Source organism: Labrus bergylta, chromosome 10 (genome assembly GCF_963930695.1).
Source record: "Labrus bergylta chromosome 10, fLabBer1.1, whole genome shotgun sequence".
Lineage (NCBI taxonomy): Eukaryota > Metazoa > Chordata > Actinopteri > Labriformes > Labridae > Labrus > Labrus bergylta.
In genome coordinates this window covers 20,385,959-20,412,645 of record NC_089204.1, presented here as the reverse complement: position 1 = coordinate 20,412,645, position 26,687 = coordinate 20,385,959, and the positions used below count along the sequence as shown (strand labels likewise).

The window sequence follows — 26,687 nt, the reverse complement described above, 5'->3', positions numbered from 1 at the left end:
TTGTACACCTTTTCTCCCCATTCCATAAATCATCTCATAGCCCCTCAAATTACATTGTAAGGACCCTGTTGAGAGTCTTGACCCCCAGTTTGAAAACCACTGTTCTGTCTAACATGGTCATTAATTGCATCCATCTTTCATGCCATGTGAAACATAGCATGGACCTAATTGGTTAAACTGGAAACCAGCAGAGCTTGGGGTCCTTGAGGAGCATGATTAAGGATTTCTGACATACTGAATAAACAGGAGGCCGCGGCGTCTGTTGGAGGAGAGGCCTTTCTGCCATTTCCTTTCTAAATTGCATCATTAATAACTGCCAAGCTCTGGATGCTAATTGCAAGCTGAGCCAGCTGTCCAATGGGGAGCGTGGATGTTGAGGCATGCCGTTGAGTAAACACACACGCTTTACAAGAATTACTGCCTGGAATTTTACAAGGCTCTGGATATCCTGCCTGGATGTGCATATTATACCCACGTTACAGCGCTCTCAGACATTTTCCCATGAAGTGAGACCTCCTCTGTAAGGCATTAACTATAAAGCCTAACTGCTCCTCTACTTTTGCATGACATTTACTGTCACTGTATTGAAATATGTCACTAGGCAGGTCTTAAAATATTTTTCAGTGTGTCACAATGTGTTGTTCAATTTTTAATATGTACCTACTTGAGGTTAAGTATGTCTTTGATTGAACTGCAGCTCACTCGTTTCCTGTTGCTGAGAAAACACTACGCCACAGGAAGAATACAGTCATTAGCTTTTTAAGTCCTGTTTGTGAAACCTGCACTGTACCAATAAGTAAATTCAGAAAAAGTCTTCAAAAAGTGTGTGTGTGTGTGTGTGTGTGTATATATTTATACACAATAAGTCCAAACACCATGTGCTGACAGATATATGTTTGTAACACTCATTTAGTAATTGAAACTGGCCTCAATATTTCATTCAAATGAAGAGATGGAACATTTTCTGTATGCCATCTTTCAAACGATTTTATAACCATTCATCATGAAGTAATTTAAAAACATGAAACTCTAGTTCCTGCTGTGTTCAAATGAGCTAAACCGTAAATGTACCCCTGTCAGCACTTCCATGGTTTTTGGATTGGCACATGTGTGAAGTTACACTTTTATTCCACTCATAACACTGACCTATAAGAGTTTAGACTTGATGCCATAGTCCACTGGCTGCCCTCCTGCCAGCATGAATACTATGCTTTCATTTTAACCTCTCAAGTGTGATACTTTAAATATTTATGGGGTTTTTTTTTCACCCCATCTCCATGGAAACACGTTTGAAGGTAATAGGATTTTCTTGGTTTGATTGAATTAGGCTACTCCACCATGTAGCAGTGAAGTTTCCATAGTAGGAGAGGTGAGCCAAAGTGGAAGTGGGAAAAATTCCTCTTTAAAGCATTTCTGACTATTTCACACTCCGCCTTTGAGGCACGCCTAACATGGCTACAGTATAACATGACTCACGAAGACCTTTTTAAGTTCATTTTTATCGATTGTTAACTTTTTTTTAATCAAGTCTGGGTTATTGCAAGACAAACAACAGAACAGAGGACGACCTAAAATAAAGGTAACTTTTCTTTTGGTTAGTTCATTTTTCAAAGTTTAAATGTAGTTTTGTAGTTATATAATATCGAGATGCCACACACTTATTTCCTTGATTAGCATCAATGAAGCACAGTAACACAAAGTAGCACATGAGAATCGTAAATGCCTGAGGGAGGACTGCAAAGGAGCATACCAACTTTGAAGGGGTGTGTTCGGTTTTACTGAAATGCAATTATTTCGAGCTGTGTATAAGCACGTATGAAGACATTTCAACGCTGTTATTAAAAATGTTAATTTGGAGGGTTTAGTTGTGTGCTGAGCCCTCTACCTTCGCGGACACGTAAGTTTATTTGTCTGTCATTTTTCCGTGTCCCCCCCCCCCTCTGTCGTCATGGTTGCGTCCAAACGCGGATATTGTTACAATCACTGCTGAAAGCTGAAAGCAGCAGCAAGCTCTCAGCTGCTCGCAGTCCTGCTCAGTCCTGCGCTGGCAACGCTGAACTGGCGGTCTGCAACTGCGAGAAACTTTTATTTTTTTTGTTAATTTCTGCCTTCCCCTTTGTTGACGATGACCTAACTTCGAAAGAGAGCCTCTGCTGGCCAGGTAGTAGGGTTATTTGTCTAGATACAAAATTGTTATAACTATGTTAAGGCGTAATGTTTCTTCTTTGGCTGCTGTGAAGTTTACTTTGTCTGCTGCTCGTGCTCCTGGGTTTCCTCTTTGACTGAAACGTTAGATGACAACATAGTAAGGTTATTCGTCATTTTGGTTGATTTACTTAAACAGGCACAATGCCAATTAATCTCCAAAACCTTTGAACTACATTTGGAACAAAAGTTTAACTTGTTAGGTCTTTGTAGCTATATTTCAATATTGACTCCAGCTTGCTTATTAAACCTTATTAACCTTTTTTTGACCAATACAATTAAATCTGTGCTGTGTTTGCTTATTTAACCTGACCAGCCCGATGCTGGCATTAAAAAAAAGTTATTGCTAAATAACCTGTTTTGGTTAAGGTGCACACATTAACAAAGCTAGAAATCCCCTCCCATATAACAGCCATAATAATAAATCAAGCTGAGGCTGTTGTTAGAGTATCTGTAGGGGGGTATACATGATTCTGGTAACTGTGTTTCTCATATTGACATACATCTTCTCACCACAGGTAATGAGGAGAGACTGAGAGAAATGCTGTGCTTTGAGTCATGAGGCCTAGTTGCAACCCCCCCCCCCCCCCACCCCTCCCGTCTAGTTTGGTTTGCATAGTGATATGGGTATCATTCATTTCAGAGCTTTTCAGGGTATCTCACATCAGAAGTTGAGTAATTTTTATTCTGACGAAGTTCAAAACTTTAAACCACTTTTGTTAGTGGTACCTCCCTGTGGTCCAATCAAAATGTTGGCTATACACTTAGCTATTGTGCCTTGGTCATGACAACTGGCACGTTTGCTAAACTTGTGTTATTGCACACGAACGAAACTGAAACTGAGCTCAATCTGGGTGATAAGAACTGATAAGGTAAAGCGTTCCACCCTAAAAACCTAACCTTAGAAAAGTTATTGTCAAGGGAATAAAGGAATAAATGAAATCTCTTTATGATATATATTCAACCGTTGATCAGTTTGTGGCTTTGTTTCTTAATCACAGGACAGGGTTCATAGTCATTTTGAAACTACTTTATTACCTCCTTAGCTCAAAATGGAAGACAATTAACCCTCTGAATCTGAATATGGAGCACAGTGGCAGCCAAAGCTCTAACCTGCTTATTCGTCAGTGTTGTTTCCTTCCTGTGGGTGTTCGGAAGTAACTGTTTTGCTTATGTTTTGCCCTCTCTAATATTGCACGACAGGTGGTTTATCTTTGTGGACACTATAAACACAATACCATGAGGAACCCGTTTGCCACCAGGGCACTGTAATTGAGAATACCTGGAAATGTTTTATGCTGCCACCATAGCGGTCTTCGTCCTTGAATTGCAGGGTTGGCTGGCTATAGTTTAAACAGGACATCATTTCGCAGGAATCCTGCTCAGAAAGTGCGCTCACAAATTGAAGCTGAAGTTCAGGTTGCAGGTGAAGCAATGAGCTGGGCAAAGATTTAATTATATATCAGCACTATTGTCTGATTACAAAGGATGCTGATAAGTGTGACTCCAAAAATACTGGTTAGGCCCAGAGAAAGCATGTTGAGAGAGTTTTGCCTTTCCAGTTACGAGGAGATTATGATGATTACACCTTGCTTTGATTTTCGCAATAAACCACAGCAGGAATGTTAGTTAAAACAAGCCCTTTTTTTAATCTTTCATGATGTGAACCAGCAAATATGTTGCTTGGTGTACCTTCTGATTTCTATCTCTTAAGGGGTGTAAAAAAAAAAGTTCTATCTTTTCATCCTAAACTTTTATAAATACACATGTTTAGCCTTCAAACTCTTTTTTTTTTTTTTACTTAAAAAAGCCAGGACCTGAATGCGTCATTCAAACATTTGTTTTTTTTACTCAAAACATCTTTGAAACGCTGCCCAATAGCTGATGAAAGACGAGGAAGCAAGTAACACATTCTCATCACAGTTGCTAATAAGCACTTTTATTATTTTTGGTGAAGCACAACTTGATGCCCTGCAATTGTTCTCAACAACAACTTTGGCATTGTGGGTCTGTGGACTTGTCTTGCACACACTATAGACATAATTTATGGATGCAATTAAGGCCTGTGGGTTTTAAAGGGGATCACTCTGCACTCCAGTGTGTGCTCAAGACGCACACATTTGCAGCCTCTTTGTGTTGCAGGCAAAAGGCCCTATTAGAGCCCCATTCTGTCAGTGGGCAGCTGTGTGCCTGTGTGCTGAGCAAGCCACTGGTCCTTTCTCCCTCTGTGTGTACAACTCTCGCTCTCGTTGCACACACAGACACACACTCAGCCACTTTCAACCCGCTGTCAGATTCTCCCTTTTAAACTTTCTCTTTATTAAACGCACTTTGCGTGGTGTTTTTGCTGTTATTTGTCTTTCTGGTCTTCTAATGTTGTCTCTCTTTCTTTCTCCTGTTCTTTGGCCTGAGGCATTATGCAAAGCTTCCAGAAAAGGATTGTTAGCCATGCCTGTCTGTGCCTCCATGCTACTCTCTATTCATCTCAAACGCTTCCCTTTCTTCTCCCTGACCTGCAGTCATAACTGCTGCCGCTTCAGAAACCTCGTTCCTTTAATCTTCAAGAAGTTAAAAACATATACATAGGTTATATCTTGCTTCAGTATATTTTCATGAATGCTCTTATTTCTCTTATGTATATTCTTTCCTCATTAACATGATAGATTTGTAAGTCTGGCGTCTCGACGCCCACAGAGCCAAAGACCTGCAGCTGAAAAGAAAAGAAAAGAGGCATTCTCACATACACCAGAGAAGCACTCCCCCAACCCCCCAAAGACAGCCACCAGACCCTACTTAGAGATGAAAAGCATTCTGGGATGCAGTAGGAATGCTCCAATCAACATAACCCAATTGGGTGTTTCTGCTTTTTGAAAGTGAAGAATCATATTTTTAGTTTTACCAAACAAGTTCCGTTTTTTTTATTGTCTTTCCAGTGAGTGATTTTTACATCCCCTGGAGAGAACTTTACTGATATGGAAGTCTGCGTTTGTTTGCATCTCCAGCGTCTGATGGTATCAAAGTTTTGCATACAGAAATTGTCAGTGTGTGTGTGTGTGTGTGTACATGTGCACAGACCTATAGTCTGGATGAGCGCATGTTTTGTCTGTTGTTGCCTCGTGTCATCATAACACCGCTTTCATGAGTGACAGTGATTGGCATTGTTCTGTTTATTTTCCTCTGCTACTTTGGATTGGCTTCTCCTTAAAACGGCATGCGCCCCATGCATGGAGGCTGTAGTCTTCCAAGCGGGCAGCCCAGGTTCGAATCCAGCCTGTGGCTCCTTTCCTGCATGTCATTCCCCACTCTCTCTCTCCCTGATTTCCAATTCTATCCACTGTCCTATCGCTCCATTAAAGGCAGAAAAAGCCAAAAAAAAAAAAAATGTCAGCCATCACATAGCTCCTGTGTGAATCATGCAGCGTGGAGATAGCTTTGTCTGTAGACCTAGTATGTTTAAAAACAAACAAACATTTGTATACTTTGTTTGCGTCTCTTGAAAAAGGAGAAACGAAAGATTTGGTTATTGGCACAGACAGCCGTATTTATGTATTATTAGAAGCTGCTTTTTCCTTCTTTTGCAGCTGTGACATAACCCAACCCCCTGTTTAATTTCTACAGTTATCTCCAACAGCTTATCCACAAGCCTGACACTGAATGTGTTACATCCTACAAAAGTAGCTTGTTGTACAAGACTGAGATTGAGAACAGAGCCAATGTGACCTGACAATCCTGCTTGCAAAAAGACGCCCATTATTAATGTCACAAGTGTCATAACTCAAGGATGTTGGCCTCCACTGTATGTTCTAAGTGGTTGTCATTAGTTGGGTTTGAGTTTGTCAGCATGTTTTATATACACCTGCAGGTAATTTCAGTCAACAGCATGAGCCTGAACACCAGCAAGCAGCTTACCGGCAGCTGATTCACTGCAGGAAATAGGGTAGGAGGTTGTGGAGATCTAACAGAAGTCGTGTAATTTATAGCCTGGTAACAATTTATGACTGATGTGAAAAATGTTTTGCTGTACCTTCTTTTTTGGGTGTGGTTAAAAAAAAAAAAAAAATTGAGTCAACTTAGAAATGTCAATCTTGTCTTAAAGCCTCTACAACTCACTCTGTTGAGCATTCAGAGGGTCCATATGGTGACCTGAGCCCCCTCATGAATGGATGAATGAATGGACCGATGGAATGCTATATGTTTTAGTTTTTTTTTCACCCCCTAATACACACTCTCAGATCACTTCATACACCCCCACAACATGACTATTGCATTATGTAACTGCAGTAATATCACCTTTTTTTTTTTGCTGATTGGTAGTGACACTTTGCATAACATCATTTGCTTGTACAGCATAGGAGTGGTCGCCCTTATAGAGCTAAGCAATTGCAGGGGATTGCTAGCAGCACTGGAGGCTCCATGTAATGTATCCCTGATGGATTAGGACTCTGGTTAGTGTGCACACAGCAGACCAGGCCCTCATGGATAATGGAAGAAACCACAGACAGAAAGGCAAGGATTGACGGGGGGGGGGGGGGGGGGGGGTTGCAGTGTAATTAGTGGGGTACCTGATGTATGGAGAGCCGAGGCATGCGAGGGTCACTCCAGGGGGCAAGAGGCCCCATACCTTCCTCTACTTGAACTGAAACACCTGATCCTACGCCTGTCAAGCTTCTTATGACTTTAGCTAACTAAGTCTAGCTCTGGGACACAGGGGTCGACCCTTAATACATTTCAGGCTACATATAAAGGTTGTGTGGTGTTTGCAGGTTGCATATCTCTGTGCGGCAGCCTCTGGCCTTTTCAGTATTCCAGTAAACACAATCACTCATACAGAAACGATGAGCTGTTCTTTTTTTTTTTTTTGCTCTTACATGTTCATGACCGATTGTCACTGTTATCCTCTGTTTTGTGTTTGGTTGCTATGGCTAGTCAAGTCCCAGGAAAATGAAATATCTAAGCATGGCATACACTGTGCTGTAGTAGGAAAAGTTGTGGTGGAATGTCAGCTCACACCGTACGACTGTATCGTTTACGTCGCACGACCAAAGCTCACGACTTACGAGCTCATGCTGTATGACCCGATTGTCTGGCTTGACCTGAGAGCTCACAGTGTATGACCCATCCTGTTGATTTTTTGTGTTTTCCTGGTTGGAAGGAAAGATACTGTGACAAACACGTTGTGAAACAGAGTCTCCATGTTAGTGCTACTTCCCGCTACAGCTCATTTCCAATAACAGTATAAAACACAACAGCCCAGATTCAGGGCAAAATTAGGATAATAAATTGGGCTAAATAAATTATACACATAACTCTTACAGAGGGGCATTGTACATAAGGGAGGGGGTAATTCATTATAGAAATGACCACTAAAGAAGAAAATAAGGATGAGGAGCTAGGAACAAAACTTTCCCATCCTGGAGTTTGGAGGTCCTGTTCTTCTTTGAAAGTAGTAGTAGTAGTAGCGGATATGTCAGAAAAACATTTGTCTCCCTCTGTCACAATGCTCTGTGGTTTTTACTTTTGTTGTCTCTCCATTTGTTTTGTAATGAGCCACTGCGTTCCACACCCAATTCAGCAGTAGCAGTAACATGTGATCACAAGGGAAGCACAACCTGTGTACTGCAAAGGGAAGTGAAGTGTACTTGTGTGTAATATATTTATGCAAACTAAGCAGTACGAGGTATGCCTGCAATAACTGGACATTCAGGCTGCTGCTTTGAGAATTGAAATTCTCCAGAAATGATTTGAGTTATGATTGCTGCTTTTGTTTTCATTTTAGAGCAGTAGTCATGGTTTACCACTCCTTTTATCAAAGTAACAACAAAGTATATGATCCTTTTTTAGAATGGGGTTTAAGTGCTTTATTTATATAGAGGTTGATGGATGCCTTTGTTTGAGAAACATTCAAGAAATCTGCAGAGGGAGTCCAGATTCTGACTACTGACGAGGCATAAAGTTGGAATGAATGAGTTCTTCATTGTTATGCACTTCTTAAGATCTAGTTGTGTGATGGCTTGTTGTTTTTGGCCCGTGTTGCTGTGCCAGTGGGTGCTAGGGTGATGGCCAGAGTATTCAGTGGTATGTCTTGACCTCCCTAGGACCATTTTTACGACCTTGGCCATTTTATATGAGAGAGGGGTGGCTGTGTGTTCACCCTGAATTAACAGTCCACACTGCAGACTTTCACAAAAGATTGTCTCTTACTTTTTTTTCCACCCCAGACAACAAGAAAGACTGAGAGGGCAAAAGCTTTCTTTTTGGTGTTTTGATTTTGTTTGCCATGGTTATATCCTCGAGGTAAAACAGACGTCAACAACCATCTTGTGCACTATAAACTTTATCGTAGCAACGCCATCCGATTAGTGAAAACTGTTAAATTTGCCGTGACATTAAACCGTTTTCAAGTAATGTGTTGTGCATTTTGCGCTCGTCAACCATGTCGTTTTTTTGGGTCTAAATCATTATTTTGATAAGAGTTGGTTTCCTTCAGCTGCAGCCACCGATCAAAGTCTTGACACCAGACGCGCTCCGCACAAGTATGCAGCAACCAGAGCCAATTGGTGATGGACACCAAACACCCCGTCACAGAACTTCAGGGGGCCCCAAATAGGCTTCTATTCATCTGCCTGTACAAATCACAGCCTGGGCAAGGAGCCATATTATCTTAGCTGCCCTTTCTAGTGCCCTCCTGAGTCACTGACTATTGTGAGCCAAGAGCTGCTGTCTGCACTCCGGCATACACAAATCTGACTAGAATTACCATCGAGTTTAGCAGACTGTGGAGGTCAAATTTTGTTAAATGAACCTAAAATGTTTTATAGGTCCAAAAAGTTGTGCTTTCCATTTAGTATAAAAGCTTGCTCTTACTCGTAGGGTTCAATAGACTTTTATTGCAAGTAAGAAGTATGACAGCCATGTAGAAGACTATAAGAGATCATCTTACTTCTGATCACGACTAGGGTTGCTTGAATAGTCGTTTTGCTAAAAATGCAAATGACCTCCAATTAAACGAATGTGAAGGGAAATCTAGCTCATCCACCTGTTGAGTTATGCTTAATTTAAGAGTGATTCCATTATTGAAACCAGTATTGTATGGCTACCTATATGACAGCTTTACCAATACCAATGTCAGTATCGGCCCCCGATACTGTATCAAATATGACAAATATGCCAATCAGGTATAAGCTCCTCCAACGTTTTGACTATAACAAATTACAAGACTTTAGTGCAAGTAGAGATGTTTTTCCAACAATAATATGGATATTTTGGTACTCTGTATCGTCCAGTACTAAAGTCGTGGCATGGCAATCAGTAGTGGGAAGGGAAAAATTGTATCAGAACATCTCTACTTCATGTGATATCAACAGGGGCTTTTTACAATTATTATTTACGATGTGAGGTTGTATCAAGAATGTGAAATCATTATTTTCAATGACGTTACAGTTACACACTACACTTTCTACCTTACAAGCAGTTGAGCATATCTATCTTCTTGGGTAGTTTCTAGCATTGGTTTGGTTAGATTGACTTCCAGTATTTGCCATTGCTGACCATTTTCTATTATTCCCACCCATAGTGCTTCGGACTTGTTTTGCTTGCTTTAAGCGCTTGTGAAGGGTGTGCAACTTGGGTTGTGACACAATTGTAATTGCTAGCCAGAAATGAACGGTTTGTTTCCGTGTTTTCTTGAGTATGGCAGAAAGTCAAAAACAATCAACGTTTTGAAAGAAGAGAAACATCAGCCAAGACTTACTTTAAGCAGTAAAAATGCTATTTAATCAGTGCAACCTGCCAACAAGTGCTCTACAGTTCTCTCTCCATTATGTTCTGGTTTCCCCATCACGAGGAGTCGCTTCATTAAGTAAGCATGGCTCCAGGTCTGAATTCACACTCTCTCTGCCCTCTCCCATGACCCCACTTGCCAATCACTATACCAAACAAACACGAATGCTGGTTAGCATAAACAGACATGCATGTCCAGACACATTTTTTTTTAACTGTCCCAGGTGATGTTTCAGCTCTGATGTAACAAACTGCAGTTAGCATCATGACGGTCATCTTCATCAACTCCTGCTCCATCTAATATATCACACCAAAACCCTGCAACATCAATGCGCTCATTACTCAGTGTCAGTCCTAATCAGTCAAGTAATCTGTAAAACTGATCAAGAAGAACATTCCCTTCTCGTCTGACTCCCACCACCAGCACCAGCCCCTCTCGCCTCCGGAGGCCCGGTTGTGCTCCACTGACTCTCCGGGATAAATGGAGATAATGGGAGTCATATGGTAGCAGTTGGTTTGGGGCAGGCCTACATGAAACATTTATAGTCTGTATGTAGTCATGGGGCTGAAGAAGAAGAAGCGAGAAAAAGATAGAGATGACATGACTAGACTGGTATCAAAATTGCTATATATAATCCTTGCGTGAACAACCTGCTTATCTTTTTCTTTCAGATGTCAGGTTTTTTTTCCTCACTGCCCCACAAAACTCATTTAATACTCAGTGAGCCCTTTCACGTTCTCTCTGAGGCATGTTATGTAAGTGCAATAACCCTTACTTAACTTGAAACCACATGTTACACGAGCAGGATAACATAGTAAGCCTGGAAGATCCATTAGCCTCGTGTGTCACTCCACAGAAAGCAGAAGGCTGTTATAAGATCGCAGTCGATTGGGGGATCTGAACCATGCTCGTACTCTCTAATTGGATGCTGTCGTGTGTTTTGTGGTTGGCTAATGAAGGAGCGGAGGTCACTGCAGCTACTCCTTTTTTTTTTCCCATACCAAAGAAAACATAACTGAAGCTGCCACCATTAACCTTAATCTTTGCCATGCATCAGGAAACGCTGACTAGAGCAGACATGACAAGGCATGTTAGAAAAAAACAAAAAGGTATATGGACCATCTGCCTTTCCTTTAAGTTCCTTCGTATGAAAGAGGTTTGTGTTTACTGCAGCAGCTACTGGCAGTGCTTTACAGGGCATGTGGGTTTCTTAGCCACATCTGTAGTCATGAGATGTGAGTGATGTCTTTTCCTGGATAAGCTTCACTTGGCTTTCTATTACTGCATGTTTACATTCCCATATGGTCTGTGGATTATGTTCCATTATTCAAAGGGACAAGGAAGCAATTTAGCATATGGCAGCATGTTGTGTTTACCGAGACAGTAGCTTTATAGGCTTGAACCTATATGGAGAGCCCAGAGGTTTAGTTGTGTGTCAGGGTGGTGAATGGAAAAACACTAGTCAGCACTCCTTTTTTCGCAACTATATCAGCTGTGAAACTATGCCTACTCAGTGGTGAAATATTGGTGTCCACAAGTTGATTCAGCAATGGGCTGGCTTTGAAAATGCAGGCATATATGTTTTTTTATTGCAAAGTTTTAAATTGTAAACACAGTTAAAACAGCTTACGTGATATAAACGTCATCAGCGCCACTGCTGGCCCATAGTGAATTTTCCTGACTTTACCTGCTGCATTCACACTTAGATCCCAACTTCATGCAGATATTTTTAAGGGGGTTGCCAGGAGAAAAAAGTCAAGGTGAAATCAGGATGAAAGATTCTGTTGTTTGGGTTTACACATGCTGCTCACCCTTTTACAAGTTTCTGGCAATGGCACTATGCTGTGCAAAACTTGGAGATGTGTTTAGGACCATGTCTTTCATCATCTTATACGCAAGCCACTCATACAAAAGCTATTTGTTTGTCCTTTAATGTTTTTTTTTTTGTGTGGACCTGTGTAGCAAAATAAAGTATTTTTTATATCATGTTAAATGAGAATCAAATGAATAATCATTCCTTTTTCTGTCTCCCATTTCTGCCTCAGGGATTGGCCCTCCTACCTCACAAATCACCTTGAGGGCTGTTCTGCTGATGGGAGGTCTCTAAACCGCTCGTCTATTTCGCCCAAATGCACTGTCTGCCTTCAACCCTCATCTAAGATGGCTGCCTATGGCCTTGTTCTGCACCTGATAAGACCGGAGTACTGCTGTGTTCTACCATGGTGATCATTTTCTTGAAAACACTGGAAAAGAGGAAGGGTGTCAATGATGTAAGGCCCACGAGCACCGAGAGACGGCTGGTGAGAGAAATGAAACCTTTTGAGTTTCACACAAAGCAAACTGGTTTGAAAATTTGTTCTCAGAGTTTCATATTTAACACAGTAGACAACAAAATGAAGTGATCAGAGATAGTTTTACATTAATTAATTAATTACTTTATTAGCACACATATAAGAATACATCAAAATAGGATTAACAAAAACATAAAAGGTGTGTCAGGAGAGGTCAAGAAGCCAACAGGCAAATACAAGGGACCTCACCTCTTAAGAGACAAATAAATCAACTAAACAAATCGAATTACACAATTTCAGTGCACGACCACATGGCGTAGATGCAACTTGCGATGTTAGCTAACTTAAATATTGCGAGCTAGCATACCATACCACAATTTAGTAGCCTGTTTGTAAACGGCAAACAATGAATATATTATCTTTAGCTGTTTTAAGCTTTCACGAATGTTGCAGTGCAGTAAAAACTTAACTTTTTAAACTTTATTTTCTGTCTTATCTCCAGCCAGATGAGTAGATCCGTACCAGTTTTTAGAAGGTGCAGGATATGCCTATAGCTTACAACAGAGACCAAAAGATGCAGGGAAAAAAACTAGCTTGCTGGTCATGAACAAAAATCAGAACACATTTCGAACAGGTTTTTAAGATGTGTTTTTAATTTGTTGAACTGAAGATTAAGTTATATACTGTAGCTTTACAGGAAGCTAGCTTACACAAAGTTTTTCGCTAGCTGAAAAGCATATTTTAACACAGTCTTGTCCAGCGACAAAGCTAGATTTGACAGTGTTGGAAAACAGTAGCCTATGTAAATATGTAACTGTGACAGTTTGAGCCATATTTTAAATATTTGAAGTAAAATGATTAAAAAAACAAAATATATTAACATTAACATGCATCCAAGTGAAACGTCCAGGAGTCATTAGCTGGTTGTTTCAACCATGCAGTTATGAGTTTTGTCAATGGGTCCTCGTGAATACTCTCGTGCCTTTTTGTGTCTTTAAAAATAATAATTTGGTTTTGTCAACTACCCGATACTGGTGTCTTGGCTGTTAAATAAGTTTGTCAGTATGAAGGCTATTTAAACAGTTGTCTGTTTACCCAGCTTTATATAACTTTTACCTTTATCAGTTAATCTTTTTAATAAAAGGCCTGAGGTTTAGCCATACTAATTGTTGCATATAAACCTCTCACAACAAAATAGCCTTTAATTTTGGTAATGCCTGGTATCTTAGAAAACATTTTGTTGTTGTTGTTGTTGTAATAACCTCAAGGTGAGTCAAAGCAATGTATTAAAGCATTGTGTGTTTGTCCTTTGTGCACACAGCCACCACCCTGTTTTAGATGTGAACACAGAGAGAGGTCTCTTATTAGAAGATGGGTGTGTGTTGACAAATGGTTTTATAATCCCATAATTACGTTTGTTCTTTGTGCTAAAACTTCAGCGTAAAACAGGTGTATTTTGAAGTTTATGACTTCCATTTGACTTTTTAAAGAGCTAGAAATTGTATAAGTTGTATTTATTGTTAGCCTTTTTGCTAAGCTAGTCCAAGCTAAACAGAAGACTGTGTCCTTAAGAATGGCAAAAACACAAAATAAACCAAAATAATACTCAATTATTACTACATGATTCTTGTGTTCATAATTTTATCTTTTCTTATCTATTATTTATCTATTCTTTTGGTTAGTTTTTATTCTAGGTTGTCTTGCCAGCAAAACTGGCCCAGTATTCTGTCTCTTTTAGCTTAGTTTGCTAGCTAGCTTCCAACTATTTAGGGAAATGTATGACTCTTATACAGCTAAATTGCTATTTTAGCTAGCATTTTCCAACTTCATTGATTTGCCGCTTAGTTTTGAGCAGGGGGATTGGGGGTTTATCCAAAGTTCTTACGAAAAACATTTACCCATCTCTGTAATTGATGATTGTAATATACATTTTGTTTTGTCCAATATATATTTTTGGGCGGTTTTGGTTATGAGAGGGACGAGAGCGGGAGATGACATGCGACAAATACTAAGGGTCAGAATGAAATCGGGACGACAGATTCATTCCTTTTCGGACTATAGCCTCTGTACATGTGGCGCATGCCCTAACCACAAGGCTAAACTGGGGCCCAAACAATGATAATATTAATTGGACTTAAAGAAATCACAAGGGGCTAAACTAAAATGATAAAGTTGGAACTAAGCCACATCTGGTACGAGAGTCAAGATGGGGAATTATTTTTCAGTTTATTTAATTTATTCTGAATGTATTTGAATTGCACCAAAGTCAATTTATTTATTTGCGTTCCATCACTGGTTAAAAACATGTTGTGGTTTTACTGGTGTACTAAACAGACATGGATCATATTGATATCCATTGTCTCAAATGATTGTGGTTTGAAGGGCCAACATGTTTGGCTTCTGATCCTCACATTATGCTTTGTTTTTTGCCTCTCCTCCACAGTGTGACCTCCACACCATGAGTAGAGGGACCACCCTCTTCTCCTGTGGAACTGTGGGTGAGTGACAGAGGTTGCATCAAGTGTTTTCCGCCTAGACAAGAAAATGGAACAATGACAGAACATTTTGAAGGCTGTCTGTCATTTTGACCAATTAGAATATTAATGGTTATCCAGTGCTGCATCACACTCACACAGGGGGTCAGACCTTTTTCAGTTTTCACACAAAGTAAATTGCAGAGGTGATTAAATCTATCAGAAATATGCGCCGGTGTCCTAGTCACACGCCCCATGTGCAAAGGCTTGTCCTCGAAGCAGGTGACCAATTCAAATCTGAACCTGTGGCTTCTTTCCTGCATGTCATTTCCCAGTTTCTCTCTCCCTGATTTTCTGCTGTCCACTTTCCAGACTCTCAAATAAAGACATAAAAGGACATCTATTATAAAAAAGATTCCCCTCAGAGTATGTGGGCATTATCACTAGCCTACAGTGTTATCTGGCATCTGGAGTATAGGCCTCTGAGGGCATCTGTGACCACTACCGGTCCATCACAGGGGGCTGAAGCTGCCCTTCTGGCTGCAGGATTTCCTCCCACTGAAACGAGGGCTTGCAGGATCGGTGAAATATTCAAACTTTGAGTGATAAAAACTTTATTTGAAGAAGCGCTGGTAATTCCAGTCTCCAGTGTGGCAGCAGGGCTGAGGTTCAGCCTTCAGAACAAAATAAAAACAGCCACATGAAGAAATCTGTCTGAGGCAAAGATGTTAAACATCAAGAAATCGCCTTTGCAGAGTCTCCCCTGTTATGCTTGATCAAGCAAGCACCCAGTTCAAGTTTGATTAAGAAAAGAACATTAAAATGATGGTTAATAACATGTTACCCCGTCAAAATGACACAACCTCTGGCGAGTAATCACTTTATCTCCACTCTTTGCGTCTTTGCTTCTTCTTGTCTCTTCCGCTATATCTTCTGTATTAACTCCAGATCTGGACAGTAGATTAGGTTGGATACTTTGGTCATGACACATTTTACACATTTGCTAGCCTGATGGTTTTTTGTCTCTTTAAACACTTGATAAGTTTGAACCAGTCAAGGTCAGGGACCCAAACTATAACCGTCTCATTGTTTATCTCCTCTGTCTCACTTCTCCCTTTCCCCATCTGTCACTCATCCCCCTCTCATGATCAGGGTGCACCTGCCTCCACAGAACGTTGCACACGGCTCTCATGGGAACGAACTGTAATTGAATATTCTGTTGCCTATGTCAACAATTTCCCTTCAGCTCTGTTAGTGTTGCAGTAATTGTCCCAGGTGCTAAAAGACATGCTGCTATAAACACACGACTCCACTATCAGTCAGTAGCTGCTCTTTCTTCTGATGGAGAGACGTCACAGGGAGGAGCGCGGCTCAATGTTTCCACCGTTAATGTTGACTTAAACATTGTCTAGCTTTCTCTTTAGTTTAACCAGCTCGTTGTCTCTGGCTTTCAAAGGGTGGCCTTTTGAAGTTCATCCCTTTCTCCCTTTTGTCAAGATGTTTTCCTAACATTCCTGTCAGGTCGTCACTGTAGCCCCCGTGCATTGTTTGTCCGCCCCAAACAATGATTTTCGTCCAGCAGGCTGAGCGCGAGCATGCCAATATTAGAGAAAAGCATCCAAAAAGGACAGGACTTGGATCAGCAAGCGGTCCCTTTCTGCCAAAAAGCTTCAATAGATTTACAATTTGACCTCTTAACTTAGCAAGTTTCAGTCACTTTACTGTAGGTTAGTTATGTTCCAGCTGCAGGATAGATTCTTTTGTGCAGAGTGTGAGACAGCTTGCAATTAAAACTGCTTTTCGAAGCATATTTTGTCACCCACTTGACTAAGGGGAGTGACTTACCAATTCTCTCACTGGCTGATTGTAACATATACTGAATATGGTTCATGCTTTGGGGCTCTGTATTCTTGCCCACTCCCAGTTTAAGAGTCAGGAATGAGGGTGTCATTCGTTTTTCATCTGTATACTATATAATTGTAAAAACATCCCTACATTTTGGTAGACTAGAACTCATAGGTGATTTAGGAATTCCACTTCAGACCATTTAAATGTACTTTTATCTCGAACATGTTATACACTGATATAGCACATAATTATATCTAGTAAAACCAGACAGTGTGTCATTATGAGAAAAATACAATTCTGCATAAAAAGGAACATCTTCTACAGCCTTACAAACAACAATAATGCACTGTGAGTTGTAGGGTAGTTTTAAAATGAGACCTATAACTTTAATAAAACTACATCTTGATGTTGGCACTAGTTTGAAAGTTGCAGCTGCAGTTGTTTCCTTTTAGGCTGACTTCCATCTTTAAGATTGATGACATATTTTTGCACCAAAGCTCATGATTTTCCAGTGTCTGTGCTTAGTGGTTTGTAATTCACTAAGGTAAATGTGAAGTATCATCCCAGTTACAAAACAGTTATGTCCGTTATTTCTCCCAAACAGCTTCTCTTTACATCAACCAAACCTCTTGCTTTAAGTGTTGGGAGAATCTTACTATTTAAAAAAGTATATTTAAAAATTTAAGGTTCACATTTAAGCCAAATTTTGAACTTAAGTAAACTGAAGACTTATCATGTGTTTTTTCCACAACATTTATCTGATAGTGTAATCAACATAATTTGCAGATTACACAATTTCATACTTTTTGTGTGTTTTGAATGTTGCAGATGCAGATCGGTGGCTGGACCGGGAGCAGAGCTGTGGCATCCAGCAGAGAGCTCCCTGCCAGTCTGGTGCCAGTCTGGAGAGCCTGTGGGATGTGATGCCTGAGCCGGGGAACTGGCACTGGGCCAAGAAGCCAGGCACAGCAATCACCAGTCTGATAAGAGATCTCAGCCTTGGTGACGGCAGCACGAGCAGCCCCCTCTCCCTCCCAACCTCTACCCCTGCGCACCACCCCACTACAGCCATTACCCAAGCTCCTGCTGCACCCCCGAGCAAACGTCAGTGTCGCTCCCTGTCCTTCTCTGATGATTTCAGTGGGTCCCGCTCATCTTGGAGGCCCCAAGGCTCCAGAGTGTGGACAACAGTGGAGAAACGTAGGTGCCACAGTGGAGGTAGTGTACGAGGAGGAGGAGGAGGGGGTTTCTCCAGCAGCAATTTTCCCACAATGCAGCGAAGCTCCAGCTTCAGTTTGCCCTCACGCCCCAGCATCCCTTCGGACAGGGCTTTGGATCTGACGTTCTTCAACCAGCGCCTGCCTCTGCACCCTCAATTCACCGCCTCTCCGGTCACCCCTACCTCTCCTTCCTCGCATCATCATCACTTCCTTTCCCTTTCCCATGAGCAGATCAGCTTGCCAGAGCTCCAGGGGGAGGAGGCATCAGAGGCCAGCTCTCCTGACTCCACCCCAGAATTTGGGCGGCGGGCGAGCCAGAGAGCTGGAATAAGGGGGTGTCTTTCTCGGAGCAAGTCCCAGCCCTGCGTGTTAAACGACAAAAAGATTGGTATGAAGCGCAGGAGGCCAGAAGATGCCCAGGAGCAGCGGCCTTCTCTGGACTTGGCAAAGATGACTCAGGTTAGCTGGAAATACTCAACGCATGTTTACACGCTCAGACAAGCACCCACTCTCACATTCCTATTGATGTGTGTAATAAATTGACTAATTTCACAGAGTTTAGTTTCACTGTTGTTAAGTGATCAAACATTAATCAGCGTCGGCTTTAAATCCAACCCTCTTTTAATGTCGCAAATTGTCCTCTAGTGCATTTAATTTAATCCTCGACCAAAACAAATACTTTTGAGGCCTAGGGGACATTTTAAAAGATCCTTAAACATGACTCTCTCTGGGTTGAGGTTTAATCAAGATTTCTGGGTCGTGGGTCCAAGGCTCTTAGGGCCAGGTGATCTCAGGCCTCTCTCCCTCCCTAAATCTCAGAGAGTGGCTTACTAAAGAAGCATTCCTCATGTTTGGCCAAGCTGTAGCAAACCCAGCACCGGTTTATCATTCATTCACTCTGTTGAGTAAACATCCAGTCCAAAGGTTTGACCCCTCACCTTTCATTTGCTTCCTTTCCGCAACTTCTACCCTATCCTTCATTTCCTGTATGGCTTCATCGCGCAATTCTCCCCTTTTATGATCAGGAAGTTTGAGCAACCAAAGGGGATTAATAATGGAATATGTGGATCCACCGAAATCATTTTTTCTTTCCCCATGACAAGAGTTTGTTTATTCTGTTGTGGGGCCAGACAGAGTGGTACAGCCAGAGAGTATAAATGACCCCTGGACAAAACCGAAACCCAAAATAGAACCATAGAAGTATTTTAATGACTTGTAATTTTTGTTGCTTGGCAGTGCTCCAATGTTTTTATGGAGCCTTGAAAGATTTGATTCTGCACATCACATCCTGCTCCATTATTCACTGGGAAACTCTTCAAATTCTGCGGAGAAGCTAAAGCTCCAACCAAAGCCAAACTGTAGTCATGATGGCATGACTCAAGATTTTCAAATGACGCAGTAAAATCTTCCTTCATCATACCTCCTGTCATGGTTGTCATGTACTTTTTCCTGTTCCCTTCGTCTTCATCAGTTTATTCCACCACCCTCCCTTTCCTTTTCCCAACGATTTGTGTTCCCAGCCAGTTGCCCTCAGGACATAGCCAGGGTTGGATAAACAAGGCTTTGGTAATGGAGCCTAGCGAGTGTGTTTCCTCTAGTCATGCCAGCAGCAAAAAGATGGGGGAAAATCAAGCATGATGATCACACAGATATACAAACACGCACATGGAGTCGGTTTTATGTTCCCTCTGGTTGCAGCTATGCTTGGATGCAGGACCACACCTCTGCAGATGATTCTCACCTCTCAGCAATTTACAGGCAGATCTTGTAGTTCCAACCTCAATTTTGAATTGGCTTTTTATGGTTGTTGAATAGACTTGCATGATTGCATGTGCTTAGTGATGTTAAAAGGAGTCAGGTTTTGCAGGTCAGATGGGTCATTTCAGATCTACTGTTATTGTATTCCTCTCTTGCTTGCAGGCAGTGAGGGAATAAAGCAGTAAAAAGAGGCAAATTACAGTATCATTTAGAACACAAAACTACTCTTTCTCTTGTTCAAAGGCTGCAATTAGTGTGTCCAGGAACCTAAACAATCCGGTTGTACTATGTCGAGCTAAATCAAAGTGGTGGTTGTCTCAGTGAGAGCCAAGGGAAAGCTAGAAGCTGGCAAACTGTCTGGAAAAGGAAGTGATAATGTGGAAACACTGAACTGGTTACAACCTGCATCTGCTCTGGTGAAGACAGAACATAGGAATTAACGTCAGGGTTGGGACCAGATGACATTTTCACGCCTCTGTTGGAAATTTTGTGATTTGTACCTGCGGTTATGAATGTCAGAATCACACCACATTTCTGGCATTTGACTTTTTTTTTTACTTCAGCTGTTCTTGGTCAAACCTTATATGCAAACTTCACGCTGACTTGACACTCTTTGTTCTTTCTTTCCTGGCTGTGCGCACTCTTTTAACTCCCACTTACAAATCTGAATAGGGTGTAGGCTTAGGGTGTAATTATAGTTAAAACTTCTTCTCACACCTACACACACGTATCTCTGTGCTTCCTCCATTTTATGATCAAACAAGATATGGAACAATAAGATACGATAGGATGCTATATGATAAGAAACAATACGATATGACACACTTTACTGCCCCTTGGGGTAATTTGGCTTGGAGTCCAAGTGCTGCATACATTTAGCTGTCTTCACTGTAGTATTAGTAAATATAAAGTTTATATGCAAACAACAATCCACATGTAAACAAAGAAGCACTTACCATTGAAAACAACATACAGCATATTGCACATTACTCATAATGCACAAGATCAGTCAAAAACACATTATACAAAAGATAGGACGACCACGTTGCTAATGCGACCCTCATAGATGTGTAGAAGTAATACGGTCCCAAAAAAAACAGGTAAAGGAAAACAAAAGCAGTCTTCTTCTCTTCCCTTTACAGAATTTCCTAGATTTTCTGGACATATGGTTGTTTAAAAGTCAGCTGGGGGGATAAAGATTGTGAGGGTCAACATCTAACAAGTCCCCGGTGTGTGTTGTCAGTGAAACATGGTGTGATTTGGCCTCTAGATTCCCCGACCACGTCAATGAAGGCGGGTGTGAATTCTGGGGATGCATGTCGTGCTAATCAGCTATAGCTAGACCACTGCAGGGATTAAGACGTGACTACCCCCAAAATTCCTTGAATATCCTCCCCTATCAGCCTTGGATATCTGTTCCATCTTCCGTCTGCTGTTTCATATTTATCCCTGTGTGCCCTTTCACCTCAGACCATTCATTGTTTAGCTGGTGTAACGAGCTGTCAGACTCAGAATGTTATCTCTTGATTCTGGGCCAGTTGCTGAATGATTGTTAATGGAGATACACTTTGTTTTACACTTTGTCAGCCTGCCCAGTCTTATAGGGATGTTTTATGTATGTGTTGTCTCTCAAGTCGCAGGCTATCTATTGCTCAGATGTGTTAGCAGTAGAGGTGACCAAAAAGGGTTGCGTAAAGCAAATTCTTGACCCTGTCTAAGTGAATGCTTGTGCACACAGAAGAGAAATAGCAGGGTGGAGATTGGAGGGTATTATTTCTGCAGAAAAGCTGGCAGACAAACCCCTCTCTCCTCTCTATTAATACCTTCTCCCTGCCCCAAGTTCAAACTCCTTTGCTCCTCCCCTCCTCTCCCCATCTCTCTCCATTCCTGGGATGGCAGGCATGGTGATCATAGTTGAGCATCGAGCCTTGTGGGCTTTGGGAACACCCAGGTGGGCGTCCAAGGTGTGGTGCTCTGCGTGTATAAGGACATGTTGAGACTTGTTCCAAAGGTACTCTGTAAAGCGTCACTAAATGCCAATGTGCCTTTACACGTGAACTTTTCTTGATGAAACTTTGCTCCAGCTTGACATATTTATCCTTTTCATCTTTCTTCGATGCAAATCTGCCATGCACTCTCTCTGTGTGGAACAGTGAATACCAGCAACACACACACACACACACACACACATGGAAAAAAGCAAAGGTGTTTGAACACAGACAGAAACAAAGATAACTGTTGCAGAGGTGTGCAAGCATGTCGTCTAGCTGTCAGGAATGAGTTAAGTTCTCTTGTTCTTTCTTGCTCTTCTCTGCCCTCTCTTTTGTTTTTCACTTGTTTACTGTTGGAGTTCTGTTTGCCTCTCCCTCAGAGCAGTGTACCGCTCAGTGTTGTTTGCTGACCTCATTTCAGCTCAGAGCAAAGCCAAATAACTATACTCAAAAATTTAAATTTGTACATAATGTGCAGTAAAGGTGTGTGTGTGTGTGTGTGTGTGTGTGTGTGTGTGTGTGTGTGTGTGTGTGTGTGTGTGTGTGTGTGTGTGTGTGTGTGTGTGTGTGTGTGTGTGTGTGTGTGTGTGTGTGTGTGTGTGTGTGTGTGTGTGTGTGTGTGTGTGTGTGTGTGTGTGTGTGTGTGTGGTTTCTAGTCAAGTTCACAGTAGGACGTTTGACACAGTTGTTAGCAGTTTGTTGTTTGTTGTTTGGTCTAATTATCAGTAGAATATTTGCCTAACCTATGGGCTTGTGCTTCACCTGCAGCAGCTGTGTATGTATATCAGTGTTAGGAGGAGTAAATACTTAAAAAAAAAAAAAAAAAGACAAGTTACAAATCCAGTGGATCTCAGTTATGGAAATAGTTAAAATTCCGAATATTGAAATTCTGTTTTTTTTATACTATTTAACTGTAATTGACCATTTCACACAGTGGCCATTTTCCATCACAATAAGTTGAAATGCTGTTAATCTATATCGTCATTCTGCTGTGATCAATGATGAAAGTTACAAAACACTAAAAATAGAGGATTGGAAAAAAAACAATACATTTTCACAGCTTCTCAACTCATCATTATCTGAGAAGACAGTGGGGTTGTGGAAAGTCTGAAGGGACATTTGGGCCATGTTTCAAGTTCAAACAACATATTTGATAACTCACCAATCAGACAACAACTAATGTTAGCATTTAGCCACTTCCTTTCAAATACTACTGTTGGCTTGGAAGCAGTGGTAGGCTAATATTGTTCTAATCTTATCTGTAACCTAATGTTAGCTAAGAATTTATCACCAACCGTTGTGATGTTAGCTAGGAAGTGGCTAAATGCAAATTGTTACCTTTTACTACCTGATTCCAAGGACATGAAAATTATACTGAATGGGATGTGCATTTCAATTATATGAAGGACAACATACATTCATAAGTTAAATATCACCTTGTCAGAGGAATTTGTTGATTTCTAATTTGTTTTTACTGAAATAGTCTCAGTCCACAGTGTTTTGTATTATTGTTTTTAAATGAGCAACACAGTTTCTCTTCTTCTTCTTCTTCTGTATTTATGGCCTGTTTGCTCTCCGCTGTGGGACGCAACATGTACTAATGAAGTGCATAGGCAAAAGCTTTTTTTATATTTTATGTATTTATTCATTTGTTGATTTAGGACAGTGCACTTTAATCAACTCAACAAAAAGCATCTTTGTAAATCTACTGGAATTAGCACAAAAGCTGAATTCCATCCGTAATCCTAAAAGGCAGCTACTAACAAAAAAAAACAAAACAAATGAACAATAACAGGACACCTCAAAGGACAGTCTACAGAACATCATGCAAAAGAACTCACAGGCAATTTTACAAACACATTGGACACAATTGTCACATAAAAAAATAACTGTCCTACATAAAATTAGCTCATTAAAATTGCAGCATGAGCCAGAGGCCCCCGGGAAAAGAAACCAGAAGGGAGGGACAGATATTATATGAGTGAATGACTGATTTGTTTTAAACCAAAGTTTGAGTTTTATTTTAAAGGTTAAGTAGTTCTCACTATCGCTGACATGTGATGGTAATTTGTTCCAGGAATGTGTGCCTCTAACAGACACTACTTTTTGACTAAATTTAGTTCTACGTCTCGGTACATTACAGTCTTCTCTGGTTTGTGCTCTGGTATTTATCCTGTTTCTTTGCCTCAAGGACCGAACCACGGGATCTACACATTATCAGTCATTATCAGTCATTTTAATGTTGCCAAGATTTTCATTTTTTTTACAGAAAGCCTTCATTACAGCTGTAGTACTTGATACGTTTGACAACTAGTCAGGATATCTCTGCCTCTGTTTGCTTTGACTTTGACTATTCTGATTAAAATATTTTGAGTCCCATAACTATGTTTCTGTAGTGCCGCTTAAAAAGTGACTCCCTTAAAGTTCTGGTTTTAATAGGATTAAGAAAGGTACCTAGTTGTAAGGGCTTTATGGCAGCATGAGGTCAGAGAACCTACATCTGAATTTGTGTTGTGTGAATATGGTTTGTATTTCTTCCATCTGGGGGGGGTTTGCTGTAGTGAACGGAAAAAAAAACACTCAGGCAGAGCTTGGTACACAGCAGAAATCTTACCCTGCCCCCCCCCCCCAAAAAAAAAAAAAAAACCCAAACCCCTACCACCACACCCATCCAAATCCCAGCCAAACTTGGTAATTTTATAGGAAGCATATTGAGTAAAAAAGCTGCCTCTCCACCTCCTTCGTCTCCTTCTTTCGTCTCCTCCTCCTCCTCTGCTGTGATAGTTGGTAGGGGGGTAACACTCTGAGTTGAGGCAGAGAGAGAGAGAGGACTTAGAAATCCCCTTTTCCACACCAGTGGGGTAACTACAGCAAAGGCCCCTCACTCCACGCACAATCACCTAAAGCGTTTGCAGATGGACTGTCTTGTGTTTGAGCAGCTTACATGTTAAGTTAATCCCGAAAGAAAAAAATCAGACAGCGAAATCCTACATTTAAGTTTTCTTCTGGACCGTGGTAAATCAGGGTTGGGGAATATATTGAGCCTACAAATGTTAGAGTTAAGGAAGGGAGACTCCCAGCTCATTGTAACAGGAAAAGCAATGTCCTAACACAGAGGGAAACATTAGGAGGTGTCTGTCATGTAAGCTGAGGCTCTATAGAGAAAACCTCATCTCTATTCACCTCCATGGCTACAACATCTGCTGCTGGGGCTCTCCCGAGATCATTAACCCCTTCACTGCGCTAGAAGGCTGCCTCTCTTTGTTGCAGGGAGAAATTCAGATTGAAAGAGAGAGCATGAAAGCAAACTGGGAGACAACTTTTGGGTGAATTAAATCTCTTTAAGGTCAATCAGTGGGAGCAAAAAAACTCATACGGATTCTCCCCCAGGCTCTCCTTTTAGTGCAGACGTACAAAACAACTGTGAATAACAAAAGCTTAAACAATAAAAGTCCTTCACTTTCCAAGTTTGGGTTTCCAGTCAAGCGGTGTGTTTTGTTCACGGTGATAAATAGGCCCAGAGCATAGTGTGCAACAAGATACCTTTTAGTGGTTTACAACCCATCCCAGTGTTTTTTCAACCCAGAAGGTTTAGAAATTATGTTTTTCTTCTATGGCTTGTGTTTGTACTCGTGTTTACACGCTCACATGCTGTCGATGAAAGGGAAAGCCAGCTTTTGCCTGCCTTAGACTGTAACCTGATCTCGGACTGACATTCTGGAAAAACCCCTGAGCTTGATTCTTCCCTGACAATCCCGTCTACGTTTATAGCCTATAGTCTGAATGAAGCCAGAATGCGCCAACGGGCACAAAGTAACCAACTTCTATTTTTCCTTTTTGTCTCCTCCTTTACAGAAACTACAGACTTTTCAGAGCTTGAGCTGGCCTGGATTCTCAGCCACAGACAGCTGCCGGTCCAACCTGCCCCCTCCCACCACAGAGACCTTCACTCATCTAGACTCAGACTTCGCTGCTGTTTCCGAGCTGGGACTGGAGTCACGGCAGGAAAAATGCAAAGACGACGACGAGGAGGATTCGTCCTACGAGGAGCTGGACAGCGACTCGGCTTGTAGCGTTGACTCGCGGCCCGGGTCTCCAGTAGACACACTGGGCGATAAACGTCCCCTCTGGAAGGGTGATTGTGGGACACAGAGGGACATTTTCCAGCTTGGAGGAGAGTTGGACCTTGACCAGATTGAAAGAAACTGAACACTTTTATAGAGGTCTTTGAAAGAAGACCATGTTCAGGCTTTCGTAGAATGTAATTGGACTTTGAGGTTGTACCAAGAGATGTTTATTAAGACAGACTGATTGAAGGAATGGAGGAAGTGTTTTTTTTTAAGTTTGAAAGGAAAAGATGAGGAAAGGGATGGAGATGAAGAAGGATTTAGTATGTTGTTAACTGCTGGCTTCTTAATGACACATTTGCCTTGAACATTCTCACTGTTTGAATCAAAAAGCAGTGACCTTAGTTGTTGTTTTTATTGGGTATTCAGCTTAACTCAGGAGAAAGAAAGTGAGGGTTTCGTCTTAAAAAAAAAAAAAAACAGCTCCCACACTCGCTTGTCAACCTGATGATCTTTCCAGCTAACCTTAGATTTGTAGTACTGTAGCAGTAGCTGGGCTCTCCTGTATTTAGCTTGATTTTTGTTTCGTTTTTAAGAGAAAGAGGCATCAAGGATAGGCGCTGATCCAGGGATGGATAACAGCACCCTTTGCTGTCCTCCACATCTGTTTGTGCACACATAAAAACCTGACTTTTATGCTGAATGTAGGCTCGATAAGCTTTATAAGGTGTTCAGAAAATGACAGTGCCTTCTTTTCGATGCTCGCTTGCCCTTCAAGAAACCAGCCTCAATGGAAGCCACCTTTTTCTGACCTTTTTTGTAGTTTCTTAATATGCAAATTGTATATTTGAATTCAACACTGAATCTCAAGTTTTCAGTCCTAATATCAATGTATATTTTTCTAAGTAACTGTTTTTTTATGAGCTGTTTGTGAAGGAGCAAGAATGCAAGGCCTTTCTTCTAACAGAATGGACATGAAATAAATGTACAACCTGCACTCATACAGTATGTCTGCTTTAATTTCCGCCGATTTATTGATGACTTGCACTCGAT

At 41.1% G+C, this 26,687-nt stretch overlaps 1 protein-coding gene across 1 annotated transcript; it reads left to right on the top strand.

The window, feature by feature from the left end:
• The first annotated feature begins 1,994 nt into the window (after positions 1-1,994).
• On the top strand, positions 1,995-26,631 carry LOC109987925 (protein FAM53B). The gene is made up of 5 exons (XM_020639203.3): positions 1,995-2,161; positions 12,031-12,285; positions 14,720-14,774; positions 17,427-18,277; positions 25,423-26,631. Exons 2-5 carry the CDS (start codon positions 12,205-12,207, stop codon positions 25,774-25,776), a joined length of 1,341 nt encoding a protein of 446 aa, XP_020494859.1. The 5' UTR covers positions 1,995-2,161; positions 12,031-12,204; the 3' UTR covers positions 25,777-26,631.
• The last annotated feature ends 56 nt before the right edge of the window (positions 26,632-26,687 follow it).